The sequence below is a fragment of the Sinocyclocheilus grahami genome, unplaced genomic scaffold (genome assembly GCF_001515645.1).
Source record: "Sinocyclocheilus grahami isolate Dianchi unplaced genomic scaffold, SAMN03320097.WGS_v1.1 scaffold16.1, whole genome shotgun sequence".
In the NCBI taxonomy this organism is placed as follows: domain Eukaryota; kingdom Metazoa; phylum Chordata; class Actinopteri; order Cypriniformes; family Cyprinidae; genus Sinocyclocheilus; species Sinocyclocheilus grahami.
The window spans coordinates 3,780,056-3,797,733 of record NW_015505195.1 but is presented as its reverse complement, the minus strand read 5'-3'; the positions used below and the strand labels follow the sequence as shown (position 1 = coordinate 3,797,733).

Here is a 17,678-nt window from a genome sequence, read left to right as displayed (position 1 = left end):
GTCCTGCACCCACTAGTAAAAAAAATATCAAAAATTATATCTGGTCTCTGAATCATTTTTGGTTTCACTGTATATACTTCGGTTATTTTTACACTTAATTATGGCCATTAAAATGTATTTTACAAGTTTTTGTTACTTTCACTGTTCATTTCATTGCTCTATGTACATCGTCTTTAATTTAATAGCATTAGAGCTGCTCCATTGCAGCGGCTCAGTACTGTAATCACGCGCTTTGCTGTAATAATGCAGGGAACCACTCGTTATAAATCTCCTAACTGATATTTTCAGAAATAGAAGTTGAGTTTTTTCATCTGAAACGTGCTGCGATTTATATTCCAAAGCCACTCATATAATGCAGAAACACTCAAGCAAGCAAACACGTATTTGTACTGGTGCAGAATGAGAGTAAAGTAGTACAGCCTAGCGCATTTCACACAGGCTGCTAGATTGACTTTCGCCAGAAAGTCATGTATGCCTAAGGTTGAAAATAAATGATGTTAGTGAATGCCCCTATGAATGGTTTTATTTTTACGATTTCATTTTAATCCAAATGATGCATGTGCTAAGTGAGTGAACATCAAAGATCACACAACAGAATTGCAAGCTCTCTCTCTCTCTCCCTACCATTAAGTAACTTGTGCATTGTTTTACTTACTTGTTTTTGACATATCCGGCCGATCTACAAACTTTCCAGTGATGTCTGTGAGAAAGATATATTCACTCGACAAGCTCGCGCATCTACGCCGCCGCGCTCTCAATCCACTCAGCGTGCTTTGTTTATCAGCTTGCACACATCAGCTATACAGGCGTTAATACTGAATGTTTAACATTATATTCATTGCATACATATACTTTGTAGTAGACATCCTTAACTCCTTTCTGCTGTCTGTTGTTGGTGTTTCTTTGTTTGAATATGGCGCTTATAACATGCTGTGTGGTATCAGCGTTTGGTATCGGGGCATTTTAACGAGTACGAGTACAGGAGACCAGTATCGGGCCCACTACTGATACCAGTATCGGTATCGGTGCATCCCTAATTAGAATTGCTGATTTCCTGGATCAACAAATATACAAAAATACTAAATACAAAAATACTAAGATTAAATGCATTTAAATGCAAAAAGGTATTTAAAAACAAAAATTGTATTTTGTATTTCAAATACTGCCCATACCTGCCTGCGATTTTGAACGTGATTTTGTGTAGCTTGTCAGTGATCTACGGCTCTGTGTAGTAAATGCCGCTCCATCTGAAAGCACGTGCTGCAGATTTACTACTAATCACCAGAAGCGGCTTTACTGACGAGATTCGCATGAAAATCACATTAAATTTTTTGGCCAGCCCTATTTCAATGTACTCTCATTATAAAAGAACTTCATTGTTTATTTAATTCTCAAAAGTAATTGTTGTTAAAAACTAATCCGTTTTAGATTTGAGTTTCCATTCTACAAGACCGATACCAGTATCGGTATCGGTGCATCCCTAATTAGAATTGCTGATTTCCTGGATCAACAAATATACAAAAATACTAAATACAAAAATACTAAGATTAAATGCATTTAAATGCAAAAAGGTATTTAAAAACAAAATTGTATTTTGTATTTCAAATACTGCCCATACCTGCCTGCGATTTTGAACGTGATTTTGTGTAGCTTGTCAGTGATCTACGGCTCTGTGTAGTAAATGCCGCTCCATCTGAAAGCACGTGCTGCAGATTTACTACTAATCACCAGAAGCGGCTTTACTGACGAGATTCGCATGAAAATCACATTAAATTTTTTGGCCAGCCCTATTTCAATGTACTCTCATTATAAAAGAACTTCATTGTTTATTTAATTCTCAAAAGTAATTGTTGTTAAAAACTAATCCGTTTTAGATTTGAGTTTCCATTCTACAAGACCTCTTGTGGGTTAAAAAAAGAAGAAAAATAGCACAGTATTTCAATTCAGTGAAAAATATGTTGCGGTCAAGATGATTTTATTATTTTCCATACTAATATAGCTACTCAAGGGGAGTTATTCTGAAAAAGATTATACAGTTGTACAGCATGTACAATGCAACCTAAAATAAGATCAAATATTCACCTTTCAAATAACAGCCAGATCTATAGGCAAACATGCTGATTTTCCAACCATAAAACAACAGAACAATAGAAAAACAAAAGCTCAGCATATACAAGCATATTAATTATGGATGAGTATAGACAACCAAATATGATCACATGTAGATCAGAGAAGCTCAAACGCTTCAGAGCAGGACCATGTGCAGCAATACAAAAGCCTTTCAAATGTAAAACAAAAGATTTGAAAGAAAAAAAAGTATATGATTGTTTGCCAATTTACCCATTAACCATTTGCTATGCCCCTGTTATCACATATAAAACAAGCTTTTGCTTTTTTCTAAAATAAGTCAATGAAAGTTGTGTGTTTAGATTTCCTACAAGAAAAGAAATTACCTACAAAGATAGAAAAGCAGGGCACTTATAATTAGGGATGGGTACCGAAACCCGGTATTTAATCGGTCCCGGGGCTAAATTATGAAAGACCGGAGTATCGATAAACTCTGACGTTAACGGTTCTGCTATTGGTACTGGAGAAATTAAGAAAACACACATCCATTTATTATTGTTATATATACATTATCTTGCAAATTCCATCTCACCAGAGTCGCCAGATGTTTTTCAAACATTTGTCTATGATGCATTTTTGCTATTCGTAATTCAGAAGCGAGATCGCGCTCACGCGGAGGAGCTTCAGCACGCGCAACATGAAAGCCCTGTTTAATTTTGATAGAAGAGAGAACTAAACATTCAAACATCTGCTTACACTTTAGGCCTGTGGCTGTTTTATTAAGCTAATTTTATTTTTTTTATTTCTATAAATGCCGTCTTTACTGTTGCTAAATTGCGGGACATGTTTGATAATAAAATATTGAAAGCACAATCCGCACAAGAGACGCTGTTCCTCAGGCTGAAATGTGTGCGCACGGCGCACTCCAAAATGGGCAAACAAATTACACTTTGAGCTTCAGGTGCACGTCCAAACGATCAAATACACACAACAATGTCAAAATGGCCGGCTTGGAGAGTATTTACTTAAACACAGTTTATGTCTTAAGTGGAGGAGAACAGTTGTGAGAAAATCCGATGTGTCAATATATTGTCTTAAAGTGACAGACTGGTGCTTGGGCTATCAAATGCAAATCTGCTCTTAATCTGAATAACGTTATAGCTTTAATAAGCATTAATCTATCAACACACACACTGAAAACTATGCAGCGTTCATTTACATTTGATTACTTTTAGATTTATTTTGTAGGCTATTACTTACCTGAACAGTAATGTTAGTATAACTTCATGGAAAAATTAAAGCACTGTTTATTTCATTTAATTTGTATATTTGTTTTATTGTATTTGTCAGTTTGTTTTACTTTGTTTCTTTGTTCATGTTCTTACTGTATCTTATCTTATGTATAAAACACTAAAAATGCCTGCACACTGGTGCATTTACAAATTGATGTTTTATATTCATTTCATGAAATATTTATTTTACATTTCAGAATATAAATCAATGTTAATTCAGCTCTTAATTTGTCATATATATATATATACATGTATTTTTATATAAATTTTATATCAAACAAAAAGTACCGATAAGAATACTGTTAAAGTACCAAATCGATAAGCAGAATCGGTAAGAGTAGTAATACCGTTAAAACCTTAACGATACCCATCCCACTTATAATAGTGACATATGGTACCCAGAAGGGATGTGGTATTCTTTTGCCCTTTTCCAAAACTTTAAATAAACATTGAGAAGTGCACATCATGGATAAATCTATGTGTCTTCCCTCATTACCAAATGAACATACAAAACATCAGTAAAACACTTTTGCAGTCTCCACAGTTTTTTAATCACGCCATTGTGTAAAGAAATAAATTATTTAATAACAAAGGCACTTTGCACTCACACATCCTTCCATTTGCCTATGTAAGTATAATATCTCTTACATTTTTACCACTTTATGAGTACATTTTACTGAATAAATCATTGTTATGGGACATTCTGTCAAAGCTTGCCTAATTGAACAACAGTAAGTAAAAGAGGCGGGGCTTAGTGAAGGTTCAATTGCCCAAATGGGATACACCCCAATATATGGTCACTAATGCAATGCAAACAGCCACTAAAGTAAAGGGAAACAGGTGATTTGACTTGACTAAATCAGAGTAATTAATTAGGAAATGACGACAGAGATGGGGTAGGCTGTAATGAAGCCTTCGGTTGGTCTGCAGGGTCTTGGATGCTGGCTGAACAAATTAGAGCAAAACTCGTTGTCCGTCTCTCTGTGGGTTTAATTACATTAGCCCTGTAATTGAATTTAGCTGAGGCTTTGGCTCGCTCTCTGACAGCACGGTTCTAATCCTGGAGAATCCTGGGGAAATTAACTGGGTCTTCCCTCACCCTCTGAATCTAGAAATCTTTTGGTCTCAGTGTGTCATGGGAGCACATCAGATCTGAATATCCCAAATCAAATTAAATCTACTTCCAAGCAGTATGAATAATTGATCAGCTGAAAAAGGGGCAGTTACAGATCCTTTCAATTATTTAAGAGTGAGAACTGAATTTCAGGCTATAGTTAACTTTGATTCAGCCTAGTTGGCTCCTATACAGTAGGGGTGAATGGGTTAAACGTATGTGTTTTTACTCCATGTCCTCACAAAGGAAATCCTTTAAAGACTTGATTTGTCTGATAGACAACAGGAACATCTCAAACAGGCTTTAAGTCAGACTCTAAGACCATTAATTGTTCTTGTATCGACTACCTCTTCCAATAAATCCATATTCCTGTATGCCGTCGGCTAAGATCCATCTTTGTTCTTGCTTTGCCTTCTTGCAGAAGAGCCCTAAAGCATCACTGAAAATAGCCGCTTTCACTCACAGAGAAATATGACAGTTTCAACTCTCCAGTTTGCGTAGTGCCATTAGCAAGTATGGCAGTTACACCAAATAAAAAGTGCCTTTTATAAAGGCTCTATTCACTGCCATAATAAAATGTGGCCATTAGTCACAATACAGTCCAATCATTTTTTTCCACTTTAAAAGCTCCACAAATGGACAAAATTTTGGACAATTTGCTTGAAACAGACAGTTTGACCTGGTCATGCCATTACATCACTGCGGACAACTTCATGGTAGTTGAACAGAATGTTCTGATTACATTTTACAGAGTATGTTTACAAATGGATATTTTGGGAAAATGCCGGTGACATTAAGCAATTTAGTAATTTGGAAAATAATAAATATTAACTAAAGACCAAAATGCACCAATTGGATAAGCTGCCAAAACATCCACACCTTTTGTTTTTGCTTTTCAGTTTATCATTCCACACATAGAACCCGAATCAATATTTCACCTTACGTTCAACATGATATTTGACAGAAACCAGTACTTTGCAGATGAATTCTGAAAGAGATGAACTCTGAAAGAGGTGAAAAGGTGTCTCTCAAAAGCAAGGCGAGAATCATTTCTGAGACACGTGGAAACTCTTTGACCTGGGCTCTGAGAGTGCATGAACTCTTGAAGTCAGTATTTCCTCCCAGCAACAAAGAGTGAGAGGAAGCCAAAACCTGTCTAACCCTTTTCTGACCTTGCACTACTCAAAAAAAAAAAAGTTCAAGGTAAAGTGCTTTCTCTCCCCTACTCTCAGTACGTCTCTCTTGCTCACGCTTGCTTTCTTTCTCTCTTGCTCTCCCCAGGGTTACATTCAATTACATAACCAGTTAGCCTGCTAATCTCCATAATCCGAGTCATGCCACAACAGGGCCCCGTACAGAGCTCAAGAACAAAGCCTGCACTAAAAACTCTCTCATCTTCCTCCGTGAGAGGCGAGGAGTGGTGAACAATGCTTTTTATAAGCTGTACTAAATGTCATTTCCACACTCAGACCTGGCAAAAGTGACTGTCTTCTTTCACAGATGATAGGTCTTAAAAGAGGCCCTTTCTAATTTCTCCTTAATTTTGTCAGAAAGTCTCACAGTTTAAAGACCCCATGAAATCAAAATTAGAAGTCCATGTTTACTTTTGTTTGTGTTACTCTCTAAAATAAGTCTTTCCAAATTCTACTTGCAACCACTTAACAAATCATGTTCAGGGCTGTGACATAACAAATTAAAATATATTTAATAAAATGTTTGTTAATAATGTATTTAATAAAATAATATGAATTTAAATAATTGGGTTTATTTAAATAATTATGTTTAGTACAAGAATAAATAATTACATTTATTTAAAAAAAAAGGGACCTGCTCAAACGTCCTGTTTCATTAGGAAATACTTTCAACACAGGAAAGATAACTGCACTAGTCAAGCTCAAAATGCATGAAAAGCATAAACTTTCAGAATTTTCAATAGAATTTGATGAATCAATCACTTTTTTCATTCATAAATTATTTCGCCAGCCACAGCCATGCCAAGAACACTAAACCTAGCACTAATGTGAATACTGTTGGCTCTGTAACAATTTGCTAACATTCCTCTTTTGTAAGTCACTTTGGATTGAAGTGGCTACTAAATGCATAAATGTAAATAGAATGTAAATTTCACACATGCATCTCTTCAAGAAATTCAGCTACAGCAGTCAACAAAAGGAACTGCACATAACCCATTATTAAAAGCAAATGACTAATATAACAAAGAATCATTAAGCATTATCACTAAACTGGCGCGTTGCTCAGAGTACGAGCTGCCTAGACAAGTGACTGCCCCACTTTTCAGTTATATTAGGTCATAGCCAAGTGTTGACGTGTCCTCTTGCTTTCCCAGCACTGCTCTGTTTGGCTCCGATCCTAATTCATACAGATATCTGTCTAGGCCTGTAGTGTGCAAACACACACACCCACACACATATATATCTGAGGCCTATAGCTTGTCTCCACTTTAAGCTTTGACACCTTTGATTCTTTTTTTATCTGTGATATGTGTGAGGCAGGAATAAAATGCACATGCACAGAGACACCTCAAATCTGAGAAAAAGAGGCCAAAGAGCATGTCAGGAGGACTTCAACATCTGCCACGAGACAAAGCAGAGATGAACAGATGTACTATGATCTCTATCTCTCACAGAGGCAGCAAGATTAACTAACAATGTTCAAAATGATAAAGTTGGAACAGAAAGTATTATCAGATTTGACTGAAAAAACACATTTCCCCAATCAATGTGCTTGCATGGCTGCACTCACACATACTAGGACAACATACTGAATATTCACAAAATAATTTTGAGAAATAATATTTTTAAGTCAAATGTGTCATTTCTGAGCTATTAGCAGAAATATATATTTGAAAAAAATTATGAAATGGTTAAAATTTCATGCCAATGGTTCAGCAAATGTTGCTTTTTGTGAGAAAATCAGTGAACAAAGGGCTTGCTGGTAAAGGAGAAAATAAATATATTTTCATTTTTGTATTTTCTATATTTATTATTTGAAAATATATCAAATATCAAAAATATTGAGACTTTTTAGCTACACCATCAAGCCTTAATTGTCGGTCACAACTTGCCAATCCTCCTGCACCCCACAAATACAAAAGCTTTCTTTCTCTTTTGTCCTTCCTCGAAATGATCCCATGCAGCAACATTCTTTTCTCCAACGCAGCCCTCAGACTGTGATGAAGTGTTGCTCTGGTGCATTTTAAAGCAGCTCCTGCCCTTTATCAAAATAACAAATTGATGTCACTGCATCCCAAAGTACAAGAGCAGGGAATAATTTACCTATGATTTGACTTTAATATTTCTTTGTTGGAGAAGCACAAGGATTTTAACTCATATCTGGGCTGCGTGCCTAGAACATGATTTTGGGTCCAGAGAGAGTGATCAAGAGACACAATTTCCAATGTTGCCAATGCCACAAAGTCCAGTGGGCTATTCTTACAGCTTTCCCCATCTATCCGTCTCTCTTTGTCTTGTTTCTGGACACCAGGAGCTTTTCTCAGTGATGACAGCTATTTATGAATTTATACGGCGTAATTCACTGAATACAGGTCCAAAAAAAAAAAGCTCTTTTACATTGACGCAAGAATCACAAACAGATTCTCATGTTTTGTCACCTAGACTGAGAAACGTTATCTCATGAAATCAGAAGTGAAGAGGAGCTTTCAGCACTGAGATAAGGCGATGGCGGTTTAACACGAGTGTAATTGAGAATGCAAAAATGCCACAAGTTTCATTCTATTTCAAGTTTCTGCAAAACAAAATTGAATGCATTGCCACAGGTCATTATCCAATCGTATGTCAGGCGAAACAATGAACAATGCATCAGAACCCCAGCGGCATACCTTACAGGTTCGGTTTACACGGCTTTCTTATTATATCAAGATCTAGATCGTCTTTTTCCCGAAAAAGGTGTTTTAACCTGCAGCTCAGAGTGAGTGGGTGGACGCATGAATCAGAGCTGTCAATAAAGTGACTGAACATACATGCACGTGCAGTGGTAAACATTCTCATTATTGCCTTGCCTGAGAACTTGAAAGCCCATCAGGGAGGATACATCAACTCCCTGTAAAATAACACAACAGATTCTGTCATCTCCCGCCCCCTCATCCCACCACACACACATATTAATTAATGGCAGCTATATGCTCAATCTTTGAAGATTTTCTCTAGCATTCCTCTATCAGAATGAAATCTTTCTGCTTTTAGGCATCTCAGAGCTGGGAAAGAAAGTGATCTAAAAGCCCAGCTCTACTCCAGGACACAGGGATCTTGGTCTTTGCATTCAATGCATAAAAAAAAATAAAAAAACAACAAGTCGCTTATCTTGCAGTATTGGAGAGTCTCCATTACACCACAAGAACTGTGGCATCTTCCGCCAGCTGCGGTCCAGACACACACACACTTATATGGGGTGAAAGCTTGCTCAATGACCCTTTCAAACCATTTGCAACACGGAAGATCCTCTTGATGGATTATGATTCATGAGGAATGTGTCCAGTGACATGCGTCTTTGTGCTTCCATTTAACATGCGGGTAAAGTTGTGAAACATGAGGCGCAGAGACATTATATTCAGTAATATTTACTCCCATTTCTCAAGACTTAAAAAAATACAAATTGAGTAAATGAAAGAAAAACATTTCTTTAAGGGCACTTAAGTTAATGATGCTCAATAAGTCTGTTCCAGACCATTAAAAGTGTGTCTGGATATATGTCTGCAAATATTTCTGTACCAGAAAATGCAGACAAAACATGCATTTGTCCTTCAATAACCCAATGCACTGTCATGTCACCTATACACGTAAGCTGAACCAAAGGCACAGAGCTCCCAGTGGCATTCAAGCAAAAAGAGCAAATCTATCCATTCACAATTTATTTGCCTGCATCGTCACAAATGAGGGAATCATATCACGCAGTGTTCCTAAAGCGGCTCTGGAGAGCAGTGGAGAGGTGTAAATCAGGCACAGCGAGCTGCCTGCAGAACTCGTGCAAGCAGGCAAGGAAGAGAAGGCCGAAAAATCCTCCACATCTGTTCAGACTCAAATACAGAATACACTAAAGAACAATTTTCCATCAAAAAATGCAATAATTGCAGAACACTGGAGTTAATGCAAAACAGAATTACAGAATAACTACACAGCAGAGCTACTTTGAATTGCTATCTATCTATCTATATTATAATATTATATACTGTATATATATATAGAGAGAGAGAAATAAACATACATATAATATTTCAAAAATATACTCTTTTTTTTATACAATATATTTGAAAATATTTGCTCTTCGGATCAGGACGAACTACTCTGCAGAGCATATGACTTTAATCTACAATACAAAAACAACACACAATGTAGTATTCCTTACATTTGGATAGTAAGAGGCATAACCAAAGAATGTAATCAAGTGTCAGGCTTGTGGCAAAAATCAAATCCGACTAACAAATGTATGACTGGAAAAGCACCGCCACAGTAGTGGAGAAGCAGTGGTAGATTTAGAGATCTTTTAAATAAACAGCCCTCTGCCACGCCAGCACTGCTCTTCTTGATCGCCTTCCAGTTGGAAACATTTCTTAAAGCCTTCCCAGCAGAGCCGACTCTGCCAAGAGTGGAGGTTCTTCTGAAAATGACCTACTACTGTGACTCCAAACCCTGGGGCAGAAGACAAAAACTCTCTCCCTGCTGGAGAGAAAGCAGCGGCTCTGCCAGCATCTAAGCCTGTAACATACAGAAAATAAAAAAATACAGATTTAAACATCTGCAAAGGTCAAAAAAATTTAAATTTTCTTGTCAGGTAACAGCATTCTGACTGACGTGAACTACGATTTATACAATCTCTTCCAACGCAAAGGTACTTGCAGAGCAGAATAAAACGTATTTTGTCTTTGCACGGTTGATTAATCTATTCCAAAGATTTGAGCTGTTTTTTGAGAGTCTCATTTAAAAAAACGAAACTCCAGAGGGTGATTCAGACACTCATTGGACCACATCTCATCTAGAAAACAACAAAAATAAACTCCTTTTCTGCTGTAATACACTGGCATGGATGAGAGAGCGAAGCTGCGGGCTCAGGTGGAATCCAAACACATCTTGATAAAGTAAATATTTAGGGTTGCTCACCATTCTCCCCGCAGAGGAACCTGGGTGTGATACGAAATGCAGCCAACCTTCCACAGACATCTCCAGCCCTGGCCACATGAAGTCCTCTACTCATGCCAAGAGCTCAGGCCTTTATAACTGAGGCTACTTTTTGTGCCCGACTCCCCTCCTCTCCTCTCCCCTCCCCTAAAAATCTCCTCGATGTCCTCTAATAAATATCAGCCACTAGGATCAACACATGAAAGCTAATGCTCCACTTAAGATTCTGACCCTTTTTTCCCAAAACGCTCCCTGACATGAATAAGTAGCTGAATGTTTAAAAAAGGTGCGATAAATGCAGGACGGATGGCAAGCGAGGAAGAGAGGGTGATCAAAACAGCTTAATTAATCTGTTAAACGGGCACATTGGGAGCTGCCGCATTGGGACACGACCATGACTGTGCCACTCAGGGCTGTCAGACTAATGTGGGGCATGCATTTCTGAGCTGAGTGAAAGAGCAAACACACTCTCCTGACAAAAATAAATACAAAATACCCTCAGGCGGGCAAGTGCACGCACACACACACACACGGACCCAGAGAGGACCGGTGGATTTACACCGCGGGGGTATTCTGGGCTGTTTGAGAGCCCAGTAGCGGCACTTCAAACACAAAGTGCCCGACCATGGAGAGGGGTGGAGAATATTTCAATACTCATTACATCAGGACCTAGTTAGACTGGCTTGTCATGCACATGTAACTAGTAAAGATGAGCAAAACTTACATACTGAATGATATGAATCGTGAAAAATATCAGACTATGCATGCATTCATTTAGAGAACAAAACATTTATATATCAAAGTCATTTCAGGCCCAACAGAAAGAAAAAGGCTCTCAGTTCTGGAATATTTTGCACGGAAATATGAAAACTAAAATGCTCTCGTAAAAAAGCCAACACAGAGCAGGTATCATTATCAGCACAATTTCAGATGTTATAGTATTTTGTTGGTCAGCGCAGTCGAGTGTCTCCAATTGGCTCGATGCTTGGCCCTCCTCTTCTTTCCCGGGGGGGACTAATTGCGGCTCTAACGGAATGAATCGATGAGGAATGGGGGCAGGACAGCGTGTTGCCAGCTCAGGGGAATAGAGCCTCTCAGATCTCCCGCTGATGCTACTCTACACTGTTGGCAAATACCCTTCAAACTGGGTTTGTACAAACTAAATACATTTGATCAGTGAATATCTGGATTACAAAAAAAAATAAAGATATTAGGCCCAACACTATATGAGTTTGGTGAGTTTGGTTCATTTCCAATAAAACAATTAGCAATTGCTTTGTGCACTGAAATAGTAATGAAATAGTTGTGCATAGCTTTTCATTACATACATATATATATATATATACTGACTGTCTATACTATATTTGGGTATATTATATATAGAATCTAGAATCTGAAAAAAAAAATAAAAACCAAAAGTACAAAAAAATATATTTTTTCCACCATCTCTAAAATTTGAGGCGGTTGCTGCTCACTGCAGACAGAATCGTTGTAATGGCAGCATATGGAACAGGCTCTGAGCTTAAAAGCTGTTTTGTGAAGCGCCTGTGTACAGCGAAGCTCAGAGCGAAAGGCCCCTCCGGCTGCCAGCGGGACTGTGGTGGAGTCTGGCACAAGCCTCATCTGTCCCTCTCACTCTCTCTCAGCCCAACACACTCACTCAGACTACGGCCAGAACCTCTGTGCATGCTACGTGCTCTCCCTCGAACGCTGCAGGCTGCTACATTACATTATCCTATCAGTAACAAGGGTGAGCTCAAAGAGGCAGTGGACATGCCGAGCAGTTACTGAGAAAACCAAAGGACTCCGCACTGCTGGCTCACAGTACAGCTTACACAACCCAGATCTGTAATGCAGCAGAGGTTATTCCATTTCTAAATATTTATCTCAACCTCAAGATCAAATGTGGTTTATAAATGTTCAGGTGGAGCACACTATTTTTAACAAGTTTTAGGATTTTACATTTTTTAGCTAAGCATGATAGTTTACCTGTATAATTCACTAAAACTACATTTGGTAAAGTTACACAACTCCAAAAGTGGACTATGGTTACTTCATGTTTACACAGTATATAATGAGTTTACTAATCAAAAGACTGCGTCTAGCATATAACTAGCGTCTGCCATGAAGAACCAAAAAACACTATGTGCATTGAAACATAGCCCCATGTAATTTATTTAATAATAAATTCAAGCGCTGGAGGGTGAGGCGTGTATTTGTACTGTTGCCTGTTTGAACACATTCAATAAGAGCTGAAAAGTACAATACATATTTGTGGGACTTAAAAGCCCAAATCCCAAAGGTTTTCCAGGCAGTTATTTAAACAAAGTATATGAACTACGAACTGAATTATACCACAAGATAAACTGCCAACAAAAAGTTTGACCTTTACAAAATACCTTGACCTTTACAACTGCTATTTACATATTTTTTGTGTCAGATTGACAGGTAACAGACTTTCATTATGTCTGTCAGTAATATGGATTTTTTACCGAATCTAGCATATGGAACAACTTTCTTACCGAGCAGAGAACAAAAAGTTTTTCCCCTCACACAATCTACTTAATCAACTACAATTGCTAACTTGCAACAACGTTTGAGTTTTATTTTTATATTTTAATTATTATTATGTAAGTTTCTAAGATAAAAAGTGGACATTGGTTAATCGGGGAGTGGCCTTAATAAAACGATCTGAAATTTAAAACAAACCAAAGTAAAAGTATTTATTTTCGCGGCAACTTTTTCATCAAAGCCAAGGTCAAAGCAATCATCAGCCATCTAAAATCCTAGTGACTCATGTCAATATACAGCAAAGCAATTTGAGACAGTAAAGTGACCTTAAAAACCCTCTGTGCCTGCCTAAATTCAGACAGCTGACAAAAATACTTTTAAAATACTATCACATTTACACATTTAAGCCTAGGCACTATGATTCAGCTATCACAAGCAATATGGGATTCACATCAATTGTGATAAATTACAGGCAAAAGGCCGATGTCTGGCAAGTCAATGTTATTCTGTCCAGAATGCTTTTTATCTCTTTTTAAAAATTAAACAGCCTAAAAAAAATATTTCAATAGCCAACTTTTTGCTATATCCTATTAATTGAAAACTTAAAAAGCACACAAGAGCTGAAACCACAGTAATTAGTCCGGATTGCATAGATATCATCCTAAATCTCTCTCAAAATACTGTAACTTTATATATTTTGTAACCAATAAAACAGTCAAAGTTCTAACAGTCTTAACACAGAATATAAACATTACTAATGCACTCTCTTATAACGCTACGCATGAACTGAACTAGTCCTAGTATACATATAGATGTGCTGATATAGGCTAAATATATCATTTTTAATCCACTTTAGATACAAATACACAATAGTAAATTCAATAATATGAAATAATAAAAGTTTTATTTGATCCTAACTATGACATGTAACTTTCTCCTCTAGTTTATGATTAAAACTGAAGCAGATGTCTGATCACTCAACTGCACTGTCTACTCTACTGCACACAAACTCCATCTTAAATACAACGATAAACACCGACTCATATTACCTCGTCAAATTGATTTTCGACTTTGTTTACATTATAAAAAGGTCAATAATAGAAATGTTTAACAACCCAATAAACTAATATACACTTGAGGATACAGCTTAGTGTTATTTGAATGGATGTTAAATAGGCAAAGAGAAGCATAGTTCTCAGCCCGCCCTTTATGAACTGAAATCTCGTCGCGGATCAGGAGCAATTCGTTCAGAAAGACACAAATAAGCACTTTACCTGAGTTAGACAGAGAGGAGAATACATCATGCTGAAAGGGGAGCGCGTGACTTGAAATGTGGCAAAACACCGACAAGTTAGTGGATCATTTTTCACAGTTAATCATGGTAAGGCTCATCATGATTAACACTTCCACCGCCGCCACTTCTGACTTCCACTTCGAGTCCGTTAAATCTAGAGACGCCCGGCAAAAGAGAACGCGCAAACTCTGTACACGTTTGAAACCAAACTTTGCAGGCAGGAAAACGCGTGGGGTGCTGCAATCTGTTCCATTTAGGAAATGGTGGGAGAAAGAATCAAAGAAAGAGAAAATGAAAAAGAGGGAGGAATGAAATGACGTTATGAAAATAGCCCATCCCAAAGAAAGTAGCCTACTTGAAGGAGCAAGAGAGGCTAACCCTGGTTTCCACTGTCCAGGGGCATCCGTTAAGACCGTGAAATTAACCAAAAAAAAAGTTATGTGCCTCGGTTTCTGAAGCTCCTATGGTGCGAAGCAAAGTGGTAAACGACTTTCATCTCCCTCTTCGCCAGTGCGCACGCACCGCTCTTCCCTCTCACGCTGATCTAGTTCACCCGCGCGCGTATTCCAAACCATTTTACTGCAACACGCGCCGCTAAAGTAGCGTTTAGAGCCAGGCTCGCGCGGACATGCATGCGTCCATTCATGACAAAGTGTTCGAGGCTTATCGAACACTTTAAAAAGTCAGCCCGCGTAAAATACTATAGCCATTTGGACCACCTTTATAACTGTAAACATAGAATATATTTCTAGCAAACGAGGGAATGACTTGTCTCTCAGTCACTTCAATTCCTGAAACGCGTGTAATTATGAATATATATGAGAAGTCCAATGCATAGTGCACGCATTCTAAAAGTACTGTTTCGGTGAGGCTATTTTCTCCTCTATTGCATGGTCTGATGACCAGAAGCTTTTATAAAGTAATTGCAAGAAAATAACGCGCCTCGGCAACCATAATAACTGTCATCTACAAGTAGCTCATGGTCAGTCGTAGATACCCAAAAACTATTCCTGTGTAGTTTTTTTTTTCTTGACCTAACCCCTTGTAGAAATCAAGTTTTACTCTGCTGGTGTGATCACACGGAGATCAAATAAACTAGGCGTCAATTGACTTAAATTAAAGTGTAAAACCAGGCAGGCTATTAAAACCAACCGTGTAAACAACACCTGTTATTTCTCTTGAATATGCACTGAACTATGGACAGGGAGAGAGCCGTCTATCACACTGCTGAAACACCGTCGTCTCAAAATGGCATACTTTTGCCAATAAACATATCCATCCAATTACAAACATTCATTCTTAAACTTTTTCTGAAACTGCCACGTTAGCATTTTTTTTAAAGAGAAAGATTTGAGTAAGTTGTAGATACAATACAAATTAACATATCAATATAGCCCTAACCATAAAACATTTTTTTAAAGTCTGAACTTATTTTACGAACTTGACGTAAGCGCAAATTAACTGGCAACAGCAGTGACTAAGATAGAAAAAAAGTACTGTAGCCTACCATACTTTATCAGATGCCATAGCATGGTATGTTTATACATAACAATGCTGAAATCCATGCAGCATCGAATTTACATACTCCAAATTATATTCAAGCATGCCCAAGACAACACTGTTATATAGTAGCCTCGTTTTTGTCAGTGTATCAAGCTTACTTGGCTGAAAGCTTCTATTTCTGTAAACAGCCAAGCCGGGTCAAATCAATTTTTGGCACTGTCTCGTGAAGCATGTTTACTTTGTTTTATTTACAGATTCAGTTTGCTACTGCCATGCGAACATGACAAGTAACTACAGTTTGTAGCACTTTTTGAGACAATGCCGAACTCCCGGTTGTGACTTCGGCACACGATCTGAGACTTCTGCCGGTGAGGGAGCGCCTCTGTCGGTGTAGATGTCAAATTCATGCCGGCGAGCCCGCGGCCATTTTCTGCTGAGCAAACTCTACTGCTGGGCATCTGCCTCTACTGGCTTTAAACTTCAACTTGGCCTTCGGAGTCCCGTGGTTAACACAGGCACGCACACACCTTTTTCCTTCGCCTGTCACAGAACTAATAACTTTCATTACGGGAGAAAAGCCAAATCGCTTGCTATCTTAATCATTGCGCGTCTCAATAGCGAGAATAATACGCCAGCATTTGTAAGCCTTTCCCACAAAACCTTACGTTTGGCCGAAAACCAACGAGAAAAGGAGTAACCGGCTGGTAAGAGAGGAAGCGGGGGGAACCGAAACACGGCGCCTGTGCGTTGATGATGATCTCATTTGACTTTAAGAGTGCACAACTCGTGATCTGCCTCGTCTTTAGGAACAACCACATAATAATGATGAAACTGATTTGTTAACGTACCATTTCGAAGCGAAACTGCCAACCTCCCCCCCCAAACAAAGTTAGAGCTCAGAGGCTTTTGTAGTTCTGCAGTTCAACGCTTGGTCATCTCGTCGGAGGCTTTTATAACTCCGTATCCATTTATCTTCGCAAAGAAGTAATCCGTGCTCTTCGGATGGGAGGAATAAACCCGGACACTGACCAAATACAAAACGTCCCACGCGAAGTCTTCGAGCCTCGTCCAATCCGAAATCCTCGTTACAAGGTACAGAAGGACATAATACAGATTTTACAGTAATGCACGGCTTGCTGCAGAGAATGCACTGGCTGGAGGTGCAGGCTGTTGTTTTGGTCGTGTATCTTTAATTTACAGTGCTGAATCGACGGTCTCATAGCTTTGCAGCATTGCACATGCAGCGCGCATAGATGTCCTTGTGTATTGAGAGGAATCAATGCCTCGTCTGTTCTTTTGTTTCTTACAACACGAATAGCAACACAGACGGTGTTCTGAGCTCCATACACACATCTCACAGTCCTCGCGGAGAATGAATTGATGAAATACGGGGGTGGCGTGCGTGCGTGTGTGTGTGTGTGTGCGTGCGTCTGCAGTGTAGCCACTCGTTTAGAAGAACTGCACTTGATGGCGTAGTGTATACAGTGTGTGTGTGTATGTATATATATATATATACTTTATATATGGGTCAATGAGGTAACTCTCACTTTTGTCTGAATCAATAAAGTTATTAGGAAATACATTAAAATGCAACAATTCATACAAAATTACTTTAATGCATCCATCAAAGCATAGGTCTATACGACGAGCATGTCTTTCATTTCTGTTCAGGTTAAATGGAGTAATCCTAAAAATACTTGCCGAGATGCATAAAAAACTTGAATAATGTTTGAAAACTTAAAAAA

At 38.2% G+C, this 17,678-nt stretch overlaps 1 protein-coding gene across 4 annotated transcripts in view; it reads right to left on the bottom strand.

Annotated features, from left to right (window-relative positions):
- Window positions 1-17,356, bottom strand: part of LOC107548967 (nuclear factor 1 C-type-like) — a 113,276-nt gene extending 95,920 nt beyond the window's left edge. For 2 of the 4 annotated variants that reach the window (XM_016229871.1, XM_016229850.1), the window contains exon 1: window positions 14,411-14,962. In XM_016229871.1, the coding sequence (XP_016085357.1) occupies window positions 14,411-14,440 (30 nt within the window). In that variant the 5' untranslated portion in view covers window positions 14,441-14,962. Of the gene's footprint in view, window positions 1-14,410; window positions 14,963-16,781 lie in introns of those variants that run through there. The other 2 variants (XM_016229855.1, XM_016229864.1) reach the window with 2 other exon arrangements.
- Between the last annotated feature and the right edge of the window lie 322 nt (window positions 17,357-17,678).